Source organism: Fundulus heteroclitus, chromosome 1 (assembly GCF_011125445.2).
Source record: "Fundulus heteroclitus isolate FHET01 chromosome 1, MU-UCD_Fhet_4.1, whole genome shotgun sequence".
In the NCBI taxonomy this organism is placed as follows: domain Eukaryota; kingdom Metazoa; phylum Chordata; class Actinopteri; order Cyprinodontiformes; family Fundulidae; genus Fundulus; species Fundulus heteroclitus.
The window spans coordinates 34,871,000-34,891,758 of record NC_046361.1 but is presented as its reverse complement, the minus strand read 5'-3'; the positions used below and the strand labels follow the sequence as shown (position 1 = coordinate 34,891,758).

Here is a 20,759-nt window from a genome sequence, read left to right as displayed (position 1 = left end):
AAGTACCTCAATCCAAGTACCTGTAGGTGTTTGCGAAAGTCAGTTTTTTCGTTCCAGTTATGTAATGGGATGAATTAACTACACACATTTCTGCATGAAACAAGTATTTTTTTATACTATCTTTGTTGTGAGGACTTTTAACAAAATGGGAATATAGTGTACCAAAGATTAAAGTCTAATGCATTCCCTATTAACTCATTACACAACTGTTATCTTCCTTGGGTCTCGGTCTAATAGCAAGATATGCTGATTTATGTGGGGAAAAAAGAAACACTATAGAATATTCTATGAATATGGTACTGTAGCATATGTAATATGATCTTCTGCATAAAAAAGAAAAAAAATATTTAAAATTTTTTTTGAAAGTCCAAGAATGCACATAATCTCACATGTTCACAAGTGCAACCTAAATATAGCATCAATTACCCAACAATTATATAACCTTACTTCACACGAACCTATGCAGACACTCCTTCTGCAGTAATGCTGAACTGACAGCAGTTCTATGAAAGTGTATTTGCTCCCTCACAGATTTTCCTTGATTTGTACCATTTTATCACATTAAAATATTTCAGATCAGATCCTAACACATATTAATATATGGAAAAGCATGGGAAAAAAATCTCAATAGGACTCAACTGCATGAATAAAAGTTATAAATGACTGAAACTTTATAAAAAAAAGTTAATTATCGCATCTTGATTCAGCAAAATGATGGGAATTTTAGACCCTTATTGCCAATACACAATACATAAAGTGTAGGTGAATCAAAAGTGTCCTCCTTATTTTATAGACCTGAAGGGACTTAATGTCTAAATGCCTTTCCCCAAGTTTAGTCCACAGGTGGAACCAAGTCATGATTGTGCAAGTCATAAGCTAGTCTCTTTCCTTTCTAATATCAAGTCAAGTTCCAAGTCAAGCTAAGCAGGTCTCAAGTCAAATTCAGAGTCCATAATGAAATCCCACATCTTAAACATTAACTTTCAAACTCTAAACAAGTAATGTGGCAATTTATAAAAAGAAATTAGTGTCCAAAAATCACTGATGAACCTTCGAACGCAATTTCATTTGGCACAATAAGCTGAAAGTGGAAATCATATTTATTTGCTTGACAACCCATTTCACAGTAAAATAGTAACCCACTATGCCAACACATATACTCTTGTATTTTTGTCCTCTTTCATGGCAATATACTTTTGTCTTACATCGCAGCAAGTTCCAAAGACTGCGGTAACATTAGTTGGTACAACTTCTTCCAGTTTTTCTGTGTTGACAACAGACAGAATAATAATCACAGAGGATAATGAAGGGGCAGAAAAAATTATATACTTGGATCTCATCAGTTTGTGTTTAGCCTCAAGTAGCCTTGGGTTACGCAGCAGGACAATGATTCAGAGCACACTAGCTAGTCCACCTTTGAAAGGGTTTAAGAAAATACAGCTAAATGACGGTTTTGGAGCGGTCTAGTCAGAGTTTGGACTAAAAGTCAATTGATGAACCCCAGTCACCACAAATACTTAATGGTACTAAGGATGACACAACCAGGTATTCAATTTAAGAGGCTGTTGCATTTTTACACAATAAATTAAATCATAATTTGAACACTGATTTTTGGAGGGTTTCTTTGTCAGATGTTAATGTTTGTTTGATATCTGAAACATTAAGAGTGACGGAGCAGAAACAGAATAACTATGTGAAAGTTTAACATGGGAGGATAAAAATCCTAATTTTACTATGTTTTGTAGAAAACTTAGGATTTACATTACCAAAGCTTTTATTGCATGGCAACCAGATTTCCAAAATACATACAGAGAATATTCTTTTTTAAGCAAATATATGGTGAATAGATTAAAGAAATTCACTGTATCCATCCTTCATTTTTTAAACAGGAAAGCCTTCCTCTTCTGTAAAGCCAAGAGTTTCTTCTTTATAGTCAGTCTGTAAATGATCTGGTAGCCATCATCCCAGCCGTAAAGTTGCTTCTCCTCGGGGTTGTACTTCAGACTAGCGTGGGCTCCGTACCTCCTGGGGAAATAAAGCAGAGGAGCCTCTTCACTGACCATCGCGTCATTCACGTCAAACACGCACTGCACTCGAGATCGGCTGGCCAGGCGGGTGTTGTAAACCACATGCACCGTCCCGCAGACCACAAAGGCCGCCTCTGCGTTGTCCCGCGGGCACCGGGTGTCCCAGATTTGTTCTATATCGAGCGTGGCAGTGTCCATCTTTGCGAGGCTAATGTTTGGTTCGCTGTCAGTGGGGATGAACAGGAGCCACAAGCCCTCGTCATCCACCGCAAGGTCGGCGACCGTCTCAGGATTCAGAGTGTAGAGACTAGCATGCCTCTCCATGGGGAGCATGGCGGTGTCTGTCACCGAACCACTCATCAGGTCATATTTGACCACCTGCACGTCTGTGTCGGTCTCCTGATTTATGTAATACAAGTAGCCGTTATAAACAGCACTTCCTGGTCCTGTCCAGTCAGAGGGGAGGTGGATTGTCCTGCTCCCCGTCGCTCCCGGGGATCTGGAAAAGTCCCGAACGGATTTGAACTCGTAGACGGTGTCTCCTGATGTACCGTTAAAGATGTAAACCTTGGAGGACGTGGGATCTCTGGTCCACATCCCTTTGGGGCTGCCTATTCTCTTTAGGATCTTCACGGATCTGAAGCCCGAGATCATTTCCACGCAGTCTAAAGGTGACGACAAATAAACATTAAAAAAAAAGAAGATTAGGAATTTGCTTTTACAGAAACCTCCAAACAAAGAGAGCGTGTTAACATCCAGGCATTTACTTCTTCGATTTCATCTTTCCTAGACAACATGTAATGAGATTATGGAATGAAAGGAGCCGCTGGCTGCAATGTTGAAAAGCCCAGGGTATTTTACCATTACGTAGATAGAACTTATCACCCCAACTGGTTTTTACTGATACGGTGTTATCATAAAACAGGTATTACAGTCTATGCTATCAGGCATTAAAAAAAAGTCCTAAACTGAATTGTCTGTACTTGCTATAAAAGACATTGTTGCATAATTTGGAACAAGCAGGGAAAACAAAAAGTTACCTAAGCAGATATTTTACAGATGTAGAAATCAGAGGTGGGTTAAAAAAATAAAAAAGCCAGTCCAGAGATTGGTACCAACCATTTGCATTTCAAGCACCACAGCAGAGACAGGGACTAAAATCACCTGGTTAAGTGAACCGGATGAAGAAAAACCGGGTAGGATTTTTAGTTTCTGAAACCGGATTTAACCTTTATTCCTACTTGCTTTTATTCTGTTTTAATTTGCTATATTTTAATCATGTAAAGCACTTTGCATTGTCCCTGTACTGAATTGTGCTATATAAATAAATTTGCCTTGCCTTGCCTTGCCTTCGCTGGTAGAAAGAGACGAGTGTTAACGAATAACTGCTTTGCAATCACTACTAGAGGCACAGTTTTTGGTGCTCATCCTGACAACAGTTTGCCGAACATTGTTCTCTCACATTGGCGACCACATGGTTTTGAAAATACTGACTTTAATGGGTGTAATGGATTGTGAAGTCCTCTCATGTCTCTGAAGTCTATGTGTTGCTTTTGATTTTCTCCCAATCTGAACTCATTTGCCAAAATGTTAAGACAGTATGAGACGCTGTCAGTTTTACATCCTGAGTGAAAAGTCTTGACAGCAAATTGTGACATTAACTAAAGTCTCTGCTGAGCTATTTGGACCTCAGTTGTGTCGGTTCATGCATATGTGTTGTGGTCTAGTGGCTAGGGAGCTGGGTGTTTGTGTCTTAAAGAGGCCTTAAATTTTGCTGGTTTGAAACTCGGTGTGTCACTCTGGGACGCTGAGCAGGACCCTTGGCTTAGATTGTTAAACGTAGATACAAATTTCCGCTCTTGAGGACTGTAAGGGCTTTATTGCAATCAATGATTAAATTAAAAAGTGATTAAATCGTCTAGGCTTCTATGCCAAAAACATTGCGAGGAGATGCAGGAACGGTCTTTTTACTATTTAATATGTCTTCCTTTGCCAAAAAAGTGAAAGGCAGATGGATGATAGTAATAGGGGTATTAGTCTTACATGACCCAAGTAAATGGTTCCAGTTAAAGTACCAGTAGAGTTTAGCAAATTCCACACTTTTATTATAGTGATTTTTATTCATCTTTTGTAAATGAAAGCTTATTTGTGGCTTTGCTCCCGTATTACCAGTTGCTGTGTAGATCATACCTACTAGTTCTTATGGGCATCGTGAGATGCGACTCTCAGCTGTGGTTCTCTAACGGTGAGCTTTGGATATATTTTTTTTTTTTTACCTCCCATATCATCCTCCTCTCTGTGTGAATTGGCAAGATAATTGATCTGGCCCCTCTAGCCTAGGGGTCAGGTGTTAGAAGAAAATAGCCTTTGTGTAAGATCATATTTATACACGAGGAAAACAAGATAAGTCAAATGTTCTAAGACATTTTAATCTTTGAATTTGAAAAAAAAATGTAGAAATTAATTAAATGTCCCAGTTAAAGTTATTTTAATGGTAATGTTGTTGGTAGCAATAATTGTGAACATTAGTGTTTTCTTAAAACTGTTATTTTTACCATTAGACATTTCACCCACTGAATAAAGAGTCAAATCAAAGATTTTTTTTGTTACTGAGCTTATACTTCAACATAAGATTAATTTATTCTAAGAATTTTACATATATTAACCAGGGGTGCAAATTAGCATTTCCAGCAGATTATTATAACGAATGAATTTAAACTTCAGTTGTCTGACAGGATCAGGTTCTTAAACATGTTTCAGCGAAGTGTAATTTCCTTAGCTGGAAATATGGGTTTCCAGCCTGCAGCCACTTATTTCTTGGGTTCAGTTCTCAAAACTGTGGCAAGTTTAAAGTCAGGGCAAAAATTAGATGCGTACTCATTATGAAATGAATTTTGAGCGCAGCTCACAGACAGCCGAAATATGCTGTCTGTAAAAGAAAGCATCCTCCTGCAATTCTGTCTCTGAATCACAAGAAAAGAAAAGAAAACTCCCACCCACCCTCAATGACCGTCACCCACCCTCGCCCATTTGTCCCGGAGCCACATCAGGATTAAGTTTCCAGATCTGAACTGGCTCTCTGCTATGCAGAAAAGATTGTTCCGGATCACTTCACAGACAGTCACAATGGATCTCTATGTACAAAGCTAATTTCTGTGAGCATGAGCATGGAGAGCAGCGTCGCTGACCTCAGGGCAGTTTTCTGTCCTTCTGCAGCCACTGACAGCAAATAAGAAGTAATAGAGAGGGATTTCTGGGCCCTGGACAATCTTTGACTTCATTCTTTAACAAACATGAAATGAAAGGCCAGCTTTATGATTCTGAATGGATGCTTGGTAATATTACTGCATGATGCTTTCATTATGGCTTATTGATTTTCCTATTAACTCGGTTGCGGTATTAAAAAAAAAAATCTATGTTTCTTTATTTGCTTTGTAATAACAATAGATTAATTTAAAAATGTATTAATTTGGTACACATTAAAGGGCAAAAGAAATTATAGATCTTCAATGATATACAGCAGGTTGCAAAAATATTCATACTGCCTGAACCTTTCCACATTTCATTACAACCAAAAACTTTAATGTATATCATTCGGATTGTGTGTGACAGGGCAATATAAAGTAGAGTAGAAAACTTAAACATGATTTTTAATTAAAAAAATATATTTTTTCTTGCACATATTAATCCCAAAGGGCAGGCGTGCATATGTATTTAACCCTTTATTCAGTTAACCTTAAATTAAATCCATGTAACCAGCTGTCTTAAGAAATCACCTTGTTAACATAAGGAGTTGACCTGTGTGTTATTTAATTTCACTATAAATACAGTTGTTCATGTCCGGATGATCGTTGTTCATCAGTCCGGCAATCCCAACTTTCTTTTACGCTTCTTTAAAATCTGTTGTATGGTCAGAAAGCCTGGCAGAGAGATGCTGGAGTTGGGGATATGATCCTGCGGCCATGTTTCAGTGAAAAACATAATACCGCATTCCTGATATTCCTTGTTAAGGCTTGTAGTTATTCCAACTTCAAGCCTTAACAAGGCAACCCCAAAGATCTCACATTGCCCATAATAATTGATGGAAGAGATGGCTTAAATTTGATCTTTCTCCCTCTTCTTATTGCTCCTGCTTCCTTTTTCAGCTCATCTTTCATTTCAGCTTTCGAGATGTTAATCAGCTGCTCCCGGTGGTACAAAACCAACTGGTTATGAATCATAACAATCCTTTGGAAAAATGAAAGAAAAACCCAAAAAAAGTCCTTCAAGCATCAAAGCATCTAACACCAGTTGAGATATGATATTTAAAAAAAGCAACTTTTTATATACCGTAAGGAGGATTGAAGTTCCTTAGAAAGATATGCGAAACAAGAACAACAGAGCTACTCCAACATGCAGCCACCTTGAGCTGCGCAACTCTAGAGAAAAAGCATAGTGCTGGCACCATTATGTAGTGGTGTAGCTTATCTTCAGCAAGGACATGAAAGCTGGTCAGTTGATGTGAAGATGGATGGATCTGCACTATAACTGTAACCACAATAGTAATAACTAATGTGCAATGACTAATGTGCAATAATCTAATTAATACACTGGGCCACAACCTGTGCAATAAATCCTGATGTAGTGACTTCTGCTGCTATCACCACCCGAACATATGTCAGTACACATGTAAGTATGTACAAATGTATACACAAATGTATATGCACATATATACATGTAGGTACGTATGTATGTAGGCGTATAGGTATATATATATAAGGATGTATATATGTTTGTATACATATAGATCACTATGTATGTAAATAAGACATCATATGCCCAGTCCTATTTCTTTTTGTATTTTTTTGTATCCTTTTTGATCGATTGTATATATGAAGATTCACTGTATATAACTGAATGCACCTTTCCTACTCTGCACCTTCTTGTATGAACCGATGTGGCAAGTGAATTTCTCCATTAAGAGATCAATAAAGCCTATCTTATCTTATCTTATCTTATCTTATCTTATCTTATCTTACCAGACAATCCTGGTAGTAAAAAAAAACTATTATATGCTGCAAAAGACTAGAGTGAAGGTCACCTTCTATCAGAGAAATGACCTCCAAAGGAATAGCCGAAGCAGCACTAGAAATGCTTTGATCAAAGCATGTTCATGTATTAGAATGACCCAGTGAAAACCACACCTCAATCCAATTCTGAATCTTTGACAAGACTTGAGAACCACTGTTTACTCTTCAATCTGGCTGAACTTGAGCTATTATAGAAAGAAAATGGGGCAAGATTGTTCCTCTGGCGATGCAAAGCTGAAATTAGAGTCATAAATGCAGAAAAAGGTGGTTCTAAAACGAATTGATTTGGGGCTTCTGAATACAAATGCATGCCACACTTTTTAGGATTTCACTTGCAAAGAAAATTGAAAATCATTTATCATGTTCCTTTCACTTCACATAGAGTATGTGCACTGCCTTGTTTTGGTCTATCATAAATTCCCAGTAAAAGTTAATGCAGTTTCTACAAGAGAAAATGTGGAAAGGTTCAGAGGGTATAAATGCTTTTGCGTATATATTCCTAGAAATTTACATCCCTTCTTTCAACCTTCTGCATCATGATTTAAACAAGCTTTAAGTCTTTGCACAACCCGAGTGAAAACCTTATTCTAGCAGCTGTGTCTAAGAGCTGTTTGCAGCAGCACATCTTTGGATGTGAGGATTATGATGATAAATACAGGGGAGTAGCTGTGCAGAAATAAATGACTTGCATAAGACCACACTTTGGCTGGAAGACATGACTGCACGGAGACTCAGAAGCACTTGCTATAGTGCTGTGTTTGTCTCCCCATTTTCCACAGGCATAAGTTTTCCAAGACAACAACCCTGTAAAATGTTTGATGTGTTGCCTGCTGGGATGTGTAATGTGTGTAATACAGACCAAAACTCCTTTATGTCTTATGTGTTTTGAGTCTTCTCGGCTCCTTGTCGTGAATAAATTTGAAAGATTGAATATCTGCAGAGGTTGTTTGGCTGAAGCATGAGCATACTTCTTAAAGCTCACCGGAGACTTTGGACTGCAGCTCCTCCCAGTCTCCCTCCAACACATCTCTCTCCTGCAGACCCCAGGCCTCCTGCTCCAACACTTTGTCAGCCTTGTTTGCACAGGCCCGTGGAGAATTCTGGGTCTCCACGTAGTCCATTTCTCTCTCCACCAGGTCGGCTCGAGCAGAAGCTCCTTCCAGGTCTTTGAACATCACGCTATGGTCATTTCTTAGCCCTGTCATGGCCTCTGAAGTTAGCTTTTTAAAGTCCAGCATCTCTGTGCGGTATTGATGAGCTTGTTCATGGCACATCTGCATGCGGTCCTGGGAGGGAGGAGGAGAGCAGACATAAATGTTAGATTGCACTGCAGGGGAAGGTTCCTCCGTTTTTCCAAACAGCTTTTATGTCCAAGTATGCCAAAATGACAGTGCAACACTTTGATTCCCATTCATAACAGAAGCAAAGCTGCTTGTCATCAAATTTAGACATTTATTCATCCACATCTAGTGTTGGGGCATTACCTCACAGTGCACCAGTTTGCTTTCACAGTATATCACGTTTACTGTAGATGTAACCATAATGAAAATAAAATGTTTTATCTTTTCTCAATCCTATAATACAGTCAGGGATCTCTCTCTCTCTCTCTCTATATATATATATATCTATCTATATATATATATATATATATATATATATATATATATATATATATATATATATATATATATATATATATATATATATATATATATTGCTGTTAGTGGTATTCAACACTGGCTACAAATATCTGCAATGCCAAACATGTACAACAAAGACTTGCTCCTTTGTAGTTTAATTTACTGACCCTTATTACCGAGTGATATATTTTAGCTTCTGTCAATTTTCTAATGTTCTAGTAGATCAGTTCTGGGGGTTAATCATTATAATGTATTTTACAATCTGCCGTGGCGCTACAAAAACATTTGCATCACTTACTGCTATTGCAACACCACCCCCAGTGTGATTCCACCCTGGCACAGTCAGATGTTACATTTTCCAGGTTTAAATGTTTACATCTGCTGAACTTGACTGATGCATTTCCCTCTACCTGTATTTTATAGAGTATGCGGTTTGAATCCGGTGCAGAAATAAATCAGAGAGCGCATGCAGACATGCAAAAAATAAATGAAAAATCAAGCAGATCGCGTTGCTTTGAAAATTCTCCCCCAAGTGTCTTAGAAACCTCCGCATTCCCCTCAAAGACCTTGGCACCAGTTCCAGGGTTGGGAGTTCCTGTTTCAATCTATTAAAACAGCACCGTCTCAAATGCAACACAGCGCCGTGTCTCTTCACACAGAGACTCACACAATGAGAGTGACAAGTAAGTAATTCAGAGGAAGATGTAATAAATGCATACTCTATCATTTTTCCCCCCCGCTTTTCCTCAGGTTTCATTTCCCACGTTTGCTGGCTGTGGGCCTGTGCTTGAATGGAAGTGAAAGCACATTTAAAGCTTGCTGATCAATAGTCATCTTCATATCGAAGTAGAAGTTGAGGCAGCATTATTATAGCAGAAAGCGTCGAAAAACCACTGGCAGGTTTAGCTGTAGTAAACAGATCATTTGTTTTTGCATTACGACCACACAATTTCTAAAAATAAAAAAGGAACCATGTAATTGTTAATCTGAAGAGCTATTTGTAAAAGAGAAGCAGCATATGCAAACCTCTATTCCTACATAAACGCATGTGCAGTTTGCTTTACGCTCAAGATATGAGGTACTAGAAAAAGTGTTCATATGTGTACTTCTCCCCATTTTTCAGCCTTAAACCTTAATGTATTTATTGTGATTTTATTAAATAGACTAGCACAAGTCTGTGCATAAAAATGGTCACACAGTTAGTAACCTTGTTAGTAAATTGGGTCTAACTGTGTGTAATTTAATCTCAACATGACTACACCTATTTGTTAGAACTCGAGTGAACAAACAGCATCACAAAGACCGGGGACAAAGCTGACAAGTCGGGGATACTTTTGGGAAGCAGTTCAAAGCAGATTTAGGTTAAAAGAAAACAAAATACTAAGTTCCAGACATTTAGCAGAGCTCTGTTCAGCCCATCATTCCTAAATGGAAAGAGTATGGCACAGCCATAAACCTAACAAGACATGCCTATCTCCCTAAACTAAAAGTCCAGGTCATTAAGGCTTCAATTGGCGAAGCATCCAAGATGTTCACTGCAACTATCTCCATATGTCCACATAAAAGAGTCTTTTGACAGGACAGCTGTTAGCTAAGAGCTCTCCAACAATGACCATCATGGAAAAACAGCAGGAAGAACAAGTTCTTGAATTAAACCCAAGAAATCTCATCTGCATTTTAGTACAAAACGCTGAGAGGACGCATGTGGAAGGAGCTCAGGTCACATGACAAGGTTAACCTTTTTGAATTACGTACAATACATCAGCACGGTACATCACCATAAACACACCGTTTCCATAGGACAGGGGTCTTCAGTTCTGGTCCTGGAGGTCTGGTATCCTGCAGCTTTTATTTGGTCCTTGGTTCACAACACGTGAATCAAATGGCTGAATTAACTCCTCAGTATGCAGTCAGGTTCCCCAGAGTCCTGCTAATGACCTGATTATTTGACCCAGATGTCTTAGACCAGGGACACATCTAAAAGCTGCAGGACACCAGAGCTCGAGGACCGGAACTTAAGATCCCTGTCATAGGAGATCATGGTGGCAGTAACTTCCTGCTGTGGGAATACCTTTCCTCAGAAAGGACAGGAAAGCCAGTCTACTGATTGGAAGATAGATGGAGATAAATACAGGGCAATGTGGAAGGAAACTCTGTTGGATGCTGCACTTGACAGCAAGTGGAAAGTTAGCCTCATAGCAGAAAACCAAACAAAAACATGTTGCCAGAGCTTTAAAAGAACAGTTTAGATCAAAGTTTATACATAAATCAAATGACCTTCACAGATTCCCCAATCTGACTAAGTTGGAGCTGTTTTGCAAAGAAGGATGACTAAAAAAAATCACATGCTCCAAATGCTCAAAGCTGGTAGAGATTATCTGAAACAAAACGTTTTTTTTTCACAACGTTTTGTTGGTCATTGACATGAAATCACAATGAAATACATTGCAGATTGTATTTGAAAAATGGGAAGAAGTCCAGGGTTTGCTGAGTACTATATGGCCCAGTCAACTTTGAGTCAAAAAGTTAAAATGCCACTTTTTAAATTTCAGGTTTTTTAGAATGTGTTTAAATTTAGACTACGGACAGCCATACTCTGATATTCATACTTTAGATGCTGGCTGGCCGTATAAACCCCACAACACTTGACTGGTGCCCCCCAGAGGCTCTCTCGAAGTACAAGAGCGGATGGGTTGTGAGAGAGGCTGACATGTAATCCTCTTGTGTTTCATATCACACTCAGCATACGCCAAGTCTTCCTTCCCATAAACTGAGCTTGCTCTTATTTCTGACACGCTGCTGCAAAACCACACTTTTAAACTCTTAGCAATCGGATCCTCACCCTGAGGCAGTTGGTCGCTGCACAGCTTAATTTTAACTTGACAGAGCAGACTCCATTAGACCAGCGCCGTGTTTGATGCAACACCAGCAAAAGGCCGAGATTGTATTCATTTATAATCTGTCATTGTCTCAGACGTGGAAGCTGTTGTAATACTGCTGGACAGAAGCTGCTTGTTGCACGAGCAGGAGAGCTTTGCATGCACGAACCGCTATTCCCCCCGAGGAACCTGAAAAGTTGATGAGCCTGGTAGAGATTGCATTAATTAGTTTGCATGAGTTAGGACATTAAATTTAAAAAAAAAAAAAAAAGGAAGAAGAGAAGGTTATCAACTGGTGTCTCTAATTTTTTAATGACTACAGAGAAATCTGTGCCGCCACTTAAAGAGAGTCATTTGTCAAAAGTCATTTAAAAACGGGTCTTGTTTCTTACCTCAATGGCCAACAATCTGTTCTCCAGATAATCCATCAGTGACTGGTAGTAATTCTGGGCTCCAATTAAAGTCCAGGCGCAGGAAAGGAGGAGGACGAACAGCAGCTTCATTGTGAACTGATCAACGGGACATCTGAGTTTCTTTGTCTTCACAGATTGGAGTGGACTCCTCAGGGTTCCCTCTTTGTTCCGCTGCAAAACCGTCCGTACCGGTCGCACAATGTCTAAACACAGTGTGCCATAATAGACGGATTGTGCAAAGAAGGTGAGACTGATAGAGAGAGGAGAAGGCCACTCGGAGGGTTTCCGATTCTTTGACCGCTCTGACTTTGCTGGAATGTTTTCACAAACTCTCAGGGAGGAGCTTTGTGCCTCTTACCCTGCTCTTTGTTACAAACGTGGACTCACTTTCTGCAGATGGGCTTGCTTCGTGTGCCGCTGGTAATGTTTCAGGTTGATAAGTTGACTTGAGCACACAGAGAATATACAGTATATGGCACATTCATTCACTTAATTTATATTGAATGTCACATATTATTGATACAATTTACATTACACCCCATATAAGTAAAGTTTTTTCAATTTTTTCCCCCATACTGGTATGTTAATTTAAACTGACATCTTATTCATCAATGTGTGACAAACACAGTTGAGAAGTCACTTCATGGTACAACAAAACGCTGGATGAACCCTGACAACAACGGACGCTGTTATTCCGATGCAATCAATTACCTCTCCTTGCTATTTACATAGCCAAGACTAAAGATTAAGTTTAAGCAAGATAGAAGAAAATTAAATGACAAGAATCATTATAATTTACTGGCAGAAATCCTGAAAATGCCTAAAGTATGACACATAAAAACTACAGAATCTTTTCTTTTTCAAAGCAGATAAGTAATTATAAAATACACCTTTTATCACTAATATGTAACGTGGCAAGCCAGATTGATAATATGCAGCACTTTCCCTTCTGCACATGATCCATTTGGTCCTGCTCCCATCTAAGTTGATTGGGTGAAGTGACACCTAGTGCCCGCCTACCAAAGGTTGGTCTTAGCCAGTTCAAGATGGATTCTTGTGTATTTGTGAATGCACAAATATTGTGAGAATTCAGCTTGCAGGCAAGGTTAACTGAAATTGCCTTTGGAGAAACATTTCTGTAAAACAGAAAGACACTACTGTAAATGCATGAAGATTTGTCATCTGGAATTGGGAGAGTGTTTTATGACATATAAAAAATACCTTTTAAGCAAAAACTATTAAATATGTGTGGCCGCTAGCTAGCAACAACTAAAAAACAGACCGACCATTCTTATTTTCAGCAAAGGTGAAATGATGCTAAAGCTTGTGAAAGTCAACAGGTGAGATTGCGCCAAAAGCGACCTGTCTGGAACCAAACACTAGGACAATAAGGTATGATTTGAAGGTAGGCTACATGGGGAGGAACCATGCCAAGCCTGATGGATGGAGACTCAACAGCCAGACCATCATGGTGACTGCAATTGTTGTTTGTGGGTACAATGTTAAATGAATAAAGTAGGAGAAATTTACAGATTTTCTAATCATAGTTTTGGTCATACGCAATGACAAAAACTGCCTGTAAATTAGCAGCTGTGCTAAGAGAGCTTTTAAATTCTGGGGTAGTGTGTTGGCTTGTTATTTCCCCAAACAAATCCTCCTTGTAACTGGATAAATTGCCAGTGTCTTTTACAACCTTATGCTCACTTTCTTGTTTTAACCTTTTTCATAAGATTTATTTGGTTTGGAAATAAATGTAAGCACCATAGGTTTTTGGGGCAACAGTGCCACATGAGTTAGGGAGTTCGTTCTGCAATTGGCAGGTTCAATCGCCCGCTCCGACCGTCTCAGTCGTTGTGTCCTTGGGCAAGACACTCCCCCCAAAATGCCTGCTGGTGGTGGTCAGGGGGCCCGGTGGCGCCGATGTTTGGCAGCCTCGCCTCTGTCAGCCTGAACCAGGGCAGCTGTGGCTACTAACATAGTTCACCACCATCAGGGTGTGGATCTGTGTGAATGGGTGAATGACTGACTGTAGTGTAAAGCGCCTTGGGGTCGTCAGACAAGTTAAAGCGCTATACAAGTACAATCCATTTACTATTTTAACATTTAACGAGCCAGAAAAAAATTAAAAGGAAAAGCTTTTTAAAAACATCTTTCATTCATGCACCTATTCAATGTAAATTAAATGTAACGGAATACATAATACAGTCAAATTTTTATTTGGACATTCGTAATGGTACTCCCTGGAACATTTCAAGAATAATGTACTCCACTAATGTAAGTACTTTATGGGAAGCACAAAAATTACCAATATGTCAAGCTTTGAGTTGGCAAGGCTAAGGGAAACCAGGTTGTGTTTCTAGCTGGCTTGATGAATATTCAACTCCAGTGAGGCTGCAGATGTTAGATGCTGAATTTAGCATCAACAGCATGAAACCGGAAAGCAACCCAGAACACTGTTCCCAAAAAAGCTCCCGTTGATTATGTACAGCATCATTGCAGCTTCGTTTTATGCACTGAGGAAAACATGTGAAAAGGTCTTTGTCATGTATTATATGTTGAGACTGGTAACAAAATTCAGACAGGATAACATTTTTAATAGAACAGGAATAATTTAAACAGAAGATGTACACAATTTACATGAGGAGAACAGGTCAAGGAGCACAGGCAGAGTAACGAGAAGAACTAGTAAAGAACAATGAAAACCATGTTGGTGAAGATTCTGTCATCCAGGTCATGATCAATCCTAAAAGGTAAAAAAAAAAAAAAAAAACTGGATTTAAGTTGTTTTATTTTTTTACGTTTTTGGATGGAACAATGAAAACCAGTGAGCTTACATACTGAGGTGGGAGTGGAGAATGACATTGAATGCAGGTGAGTAATTCAGGGGATTGGAAACAGTGGTGGAGGAGACCAAAAATGGACAGGCTGTGGGACAATGAACAATTGACATAATGGAAGCTGGACTAGATACAAAGAAATAACAACCCAAGGGGGAAAAGACTAAAATGATATTGAGGATGAACTAAAATATAGAGAAAAGAATATGGCAAGATGGTTCAAAACAATAAGAACCAAACATTATCACAAACTGGAAAATTGAAGTTGAATAAATGTATGCATTAGGAGACAAATCTGTAATTTGGGGCAAAATTACTGATACCTTGTATAGAAATTTTTTTTGATTCGGTCCCAACTTTTCAAAGTTGAGTTAAAATCTTAGACAGTGTAGGGACTCCAATGAAAACTTGACCTTCTGTTTACCTGGGGTATCAACATGACATGACACACGAGGTGTTAGCTATTTACATCACTGTGAAGACAAAGAGCATTGATCTTTATGAATAAGGAAATGTTTGCATAGAATTGATCCTTGCTTTATCTTGCCCTGTTTCTTTTCTAAAACCCTTTGACAACAGCATCACAAATTCTGCAAAATCCCAAATTAATGCCAGAAAACGGAAAACGGGCCTTTGTTGGGTCTTTTAGTTAGATAATGATCCAAACTAAACAGCCAAATCAGTAAAGAAATGGTCCAGCAGACAAAAAAATCATCAGCAACAACAAGCAATTCTGTCTAGTTGCTACAGATGCAAGTCCCAGATCATAATGCATCACTAGCTAATGATTGTTGTTTCAATATGATTTAAATTTTAAGCGATTGTGTTTGAACTATTGACGTGTGTTTAGTAAAATAAAACAGTACATCTTGTGTTTTCATTGGGCTTTCCACTTGTTTTTTTTCCAGGACCACTTTTATTAGAAAACTGCCAACTTTTTTTTAATGGTATTCTTGATGAAGGTTTTGTCCTTGTTGCTGTGCATTGCCCAATCTTATTGTTCAGTGTCCTTCCAGTGAATGTGAACTTTAGTCAATATGACAGGTGTTTAGGTGCTAAAAAGTTACACTTTTTTTCTTTCATAATAAGGATGGTTTTACAGCTTGCTCTTGGAGTCCTCTCTATTAATAACACACTGCTTGGGAGGCTAAAACTCCCCCTGGACTTTCTTTGCTTTTACAGGCCAATGTTTCCGAGTTATTTCAAGTCTAATGAGCAAGAAATATTTTTGCCTGAGATATTTTAATTTTAAAAGGATGATCACTCTTTGATAAATCTCTCCCCTGTAATTAAAAAAAACTTGCAACCATTCTCATTAATCATGCAGGTCTGCAAAATGTAACCGCTCACAGATCATTTATTTAATCAATAATGTTTAAGTGGATGTCTTAACTTTTAGGAATCTGAGGGGGTTATTTAGGTTTTATCGGTGTGGGAAAATAAAAAAATAAAACACCAAATGACAAGATTAATGCAAAATATGTTTTCCATTATAATTACAGAAGGAAACCAGAAAAGGTGGTTATAAAATATCTGTGCAGAGGGGGCATTTTTAAGTGTGAACTGAGGTGTGAAAACACAAACTGTGCCACTGGAAAAAAAAACAAAAAAAACTCTGTAGCTTTTACTAAAACAATGGTTATATCAAAGTTGGGAAAGGAAGAAGATCTTCAAAGGATCATTTGCTTCATTAAACCAGAATCAGATATTTCTGGCCTCGCTGGTTTCCCACGGCTGATCTGCCTTGTTGGTCCTGATTATGCGACTTTGTTCTAAGTCTCACAGCCAGAATTAGTCAGGAGTGCTGCGTTGCTACTTGGAAAGAGATTGCTTTTCCTGGACGTGAGTGAAATGCATGTATTATCGCTTCGGGAGCATCAGTGCTTCTGAGGGCTTGATTACTCAAGAAGTGACTACAGGCTGGGTACTGGAGTTCTTCGCTGTAAGTATTAAATTCAATAAATAGATTTAAATAAAATTCAATTGAGATCATGTCTCAGTCTAAAGTTTTAGTAATGAATTATGAAAAGACACATATTTAAGAAGCCCAACTTAACGCAGCGCCGTGTAACTTTTAGCCACTAGGGGCACTAGACCTGTAACTTCCAGGTGTAGCGTTTCAGAAGGCCACTTGCGACACAGCACTGCCCAAAGTTCTCCCTTGGTGTTTTGGAATCTGATAGCAGGCAAATTTGGACAGTCATCAACTCACTTGTAAAGACAAGGTAACATTTTCCCCTCTAATTAAATCAGAGAAAGCCAACAACAGGTCTCATCAGGTCATATCTGTTTTGTTCTGTTGTTACAGCAGTCTGGGCTCAACCTAGAATGGGTTGTTTTAAAAAAACAAAAAACAAAACATGAACGTTTATGGTTAGAAATCATTTCTGATTGGACATTTCCTACAGTTTGATGTTTTGTTTAATTATGCAAGATTCAACAGCTGACAGTCGAACTGACCTAGAGCGTCATATACAAAGACTTGCATAGATGTCCTACTCAAACCTGGTATATCCTTAAATCTCATCTTTTAGTGTTTTAGTGTTAAAAATAAACCTAATCATCCTGTATTGGTGCTGTTACCCCTGAAAATCATGTAACAACATCCCACACTGCAGCATTTCACGGCTCAGGGTAAGCTGGAACTGTCCCTATCTAGGATGGAGCCCAACCCTGAGAACAATTACTGACAAGGACTAACCCTAACCCTGTCCGCATAGCCTTAAAAAATGCTAAAACATGCTAACATTACTCAAGCTAGTGCTAAAAACTAAAATCTTCTTTGTTGGTCATCGCCATTAGCCATATTGTGAGTCCACAAACATTTCTTGGTCATGTTACTGCATTAAAAAAGCATTCACTGAGGGCTAATTAACGAAACATTAAGAACAAATTGTCCCTGATCTTTAATGGATTTAATGTATTTTTAGTTTTCCTTAATTTTTTTTTTTTTCATTTATTTCTAGAAGCTTAGTTGAGTGTTATTAAAAGTTTTTTTTTTATTTAACCTTGCCTGCAAGCTGAATTCTGGTACACAAACACAACAACATCCATCTTGTACCGCTCCCGCTTCAACCATTTGTGATCGAACCAAAAACGGTTCGGGCCAATCACATTGCAGTGTTATGGTTTAAGGCGGGACATACCGCTGTGACGAAAGCAAGAGCTGTTGAACCCACAGCCAAATCAACGTAAAAATGGCAGCGCAGGAGGACGCACATGTAGCTGCTGCTGTCACATCTGTTTGGTTATAATCCATAATTTCTTTTTTGAACAGCAAGGTGCCTTGACTAGCTTAACTTGTGGTTTCTCAGGACGCCTGCTGCTTACATTTTCATTTGATACCGTGATTGGCTTAAACCAACCTTTGGTAGGCGGGCACTAGATGTCGCTTCAGCCAATCAGCCTTTCATGGGGTCAACAGTAAGATCTCTACCGTGGGTTGGAAAGGAGCTTCGAACCGCTGTGCCGATTTTGGACAGCCTTTAACTCTGATGTCATTACGTGACGATAACGCAGATGGATGATGGGAGTCAAATCAGGGCCTACAGCCTTCCAATAATGAACTACAAAGTACGTTCTCTTCTCTCCAGCCATTTTCGGTCATTTCCGTGAGGTGGGCTGTGCCGACATGTCATGTGACGCAAAGGATTGTGGGATTCCTTATGGCTCTTTAGCGCCAGTAAGGGACATTACTTCAGATGAGGCCGTAGAGTACTACACATTATCAATCTGGCTTTCCAGGTTATGTTTAATTGCATACAGGTATAAACATTAACTGTTTATCTGCCTCTGGTGTGTACGGTAAGTCTTGTAATATCATTAACAGTTTGCCTGCATACATCTTTAGGTCCTGCCAATGGATTCATACCTGTAGAAATGTGTATGTGCCAGCCACGAGGTTGCCATGGAGCTCTGCACATTTCCACGGACATTTATATTATTGATATATATAGAAAAAAACACATACGTTTGTTCTTATGCACTCTTTGCACATGAGGCCTCTGGTCCTCTCCAGGTTAAACAAAAAAAATCATTGAAAACTGACCTTCAGTGTTCAAACCCACATCACAGATTCCTGCATTTCATGATTTATTAATGCTGCCCTGACACCAAAAGCTCCTAGATACACACAAAATATCCAAACCCTATAATTTAAAGAAGGTGTACTTGATTGTTTTATACATATAATAACTGTATTTTGTGGTTGTGGACCACATCTTTCACACAGCAACCCTTTTATGTGTTTTTCCACCTGTTTGTAGTCTAGTTCTTTTCAGATTTTGGTTCTTATACAGCCGTGAGGGGGGTCTCCAAACATGACCTTTGGCCACCTGAGCCTCTTTGCCCCGTTGCGGCACAACAGTAGCCTACATCAAGTTGTGAGCAATTAAGCTAAGCGCACCCCAGGCTCCAAACAACAGCTCATTGCTTCATCACCAGAGTTTGATTAGGGGGCTGTGCCAGATACAGCGTGATGCCTCTTCTAATCAGGGTTTTTTTTTTTTTTTTTAATTGTATGTTGCCCAGTATCATCCACGCGAGTCCTTAACTGAACCACAACTCTCTCTGTCTATTTTTACGCCGCCAGACACCAGACCAGACTGCCAGTGTCGTCATGGTAACAAAGTGCAGAACCGCCGCATTTAGAATCGAAATGGGCAACCTGGAGTTTGATCTAATCTGGAACATGCTGCCTTGTCTGCAGCAGGCAACCAAAGGCATTAACAGTCTGTAAAACCTGGCCATGTTTTATTTTATGCTCCAGGTGTGTTCTTAAATTATTGTCAGGGTTTACTTCAATTCATTTTTTATGTCTTTATTTTTCTGTATTTGTTTGTAAGCTCCACAATGAGTATTGGACTCAGTCTTAATCACATGCATAATTGCGTTTTTGTGGTCCTGTCGTTTAGGATTCATTAGGTTCCAAGTATTGGCAAACTGTGCTCTCATAACCTTTTCAGAGTCGAGCTAAATGAATTACAGGAGGATGCATCTGTTCCTTTTGTGCAGGGAGGGCCTTGTTGATTGAATTTACTTGCGCAAAGGAACAGACATCCTGCAGCAGGCTTTTAAAAACCTTTTGTTACATGTGGGACCTTTTCAAACCTGGCCACAAGATGGCAGCATTTGACTTATGGTGAAAAGTCTAAACAGATTCAGAATTCAAATTAAGATCTTAAGTGTGCACAAATGTGAGCATCATGGGTTCCATGATGCTCCCAGGTTATTTGTGGAATAAGAACTGGTTTAGGTAAAAAGAAGACTGCATTTTGAATTATTTTTCACAAAGTCGTAGACAGGCATCCTAAAAGATGAGATTCCTGTGTTGTTGCTTGATTTATTAAACAAGTATGTTCTACTGAGAAACTCTTCAACGACTGCATTATATAACTTTTTTTTCATTGTAATATCTCAATATAGATAAAACATATATTTGAGTTTTAAAACTTGGTGAGTACTGAAATAAAAAGTGAATGTGAAAATACATCTCTGTGTTTTTAAGCGTTATAGTTATTAAAACAGTTAACCCTGGCAGGGTTAAATCAGAGGTGGTCAAACCCCTAATAAAAGCCCGATTGGTTTACTTCAAACAATAATTAAAAACCAAAGTCATATAATTATGTCACAAATACATTTACCTTTTTTAGTGATGCAAGCACATTCTCAGAATATAATATTTACATTTATGGTTATGGAAACGGAATAATATGTGTTTATACCAAGTTCAAAGTTGGACTGCTGCAATGGATCAGTTGTTAGTACATTTGTCTGGCAGAAAGGAGGCTTGCCTTACATTTTCATAATAATTTCATGCTTAATGGGTGATTTTAAAGTTTCTTGATTTTAATGCAACCTAATTTAGTTTTTATTTGTCCTGTATCAACATTCCT

General features: G+C 38.7%; 1 protein-coding gene across 1 annotated transcript; it reads right to left on the bottom strand.

Annotated features, from left to right (window-relative positions):
• Positions 1-1,105: 1,105 nt before the first annotated feature.
• LOC118556422 (olfactomedin-like protein 3B) lies at positions 1,106-12,271 on the bottom strand. The gene is made up of 3 exons (XM_036137730.1): positions 12,008-12,271; positions 8,079-8,382; positions 1,106-2,692 (listed from the first exon to the last, which is right to left on the bottom strand). The coding sequence occupies exons 1-3, from the start codon at positions 12,116-12,118 to the stop codon at positions 1,875-1,877; spliced, it is 1,233 nt and encodes a 410-aa protein (XP_035993623.1). The 5' UTR covers positions 12,119-12,271; the 3' UTR covers positions 1,106-1,874.
• Positions 12,272-20,759: the final 8,488 nt, after the last annotated feature.

What these genes read in the sequence shown, in the direction of transcription:
- LOC118556422 (XM_036137730.1), bottom strand. Translation starts at nt 12,118, where the DNA reads ATGAAGCTGCTGTTCGTCCTCCTCCTTTCCTGCGCCTGGACTTTAATT. An exon ending in ACAGATTGTTGGCCATTGAG is followed by an intron (nt 8,383 to 12,007) that starts GTAAGAAACAAG and finishes CCTCCCTCCCAG; the next exon opens with GACCGCATGCAGATGTGCCA. An exon ending in GCTGCAGTCCAAAGTCTCCG is followed by an intron (nt 2,693 to 8,078) that starts GTGAGCTTTAAG and finishes CGTCACCTTTAG; the next exon opens with ACTGCGTGGAAATGATCTCG.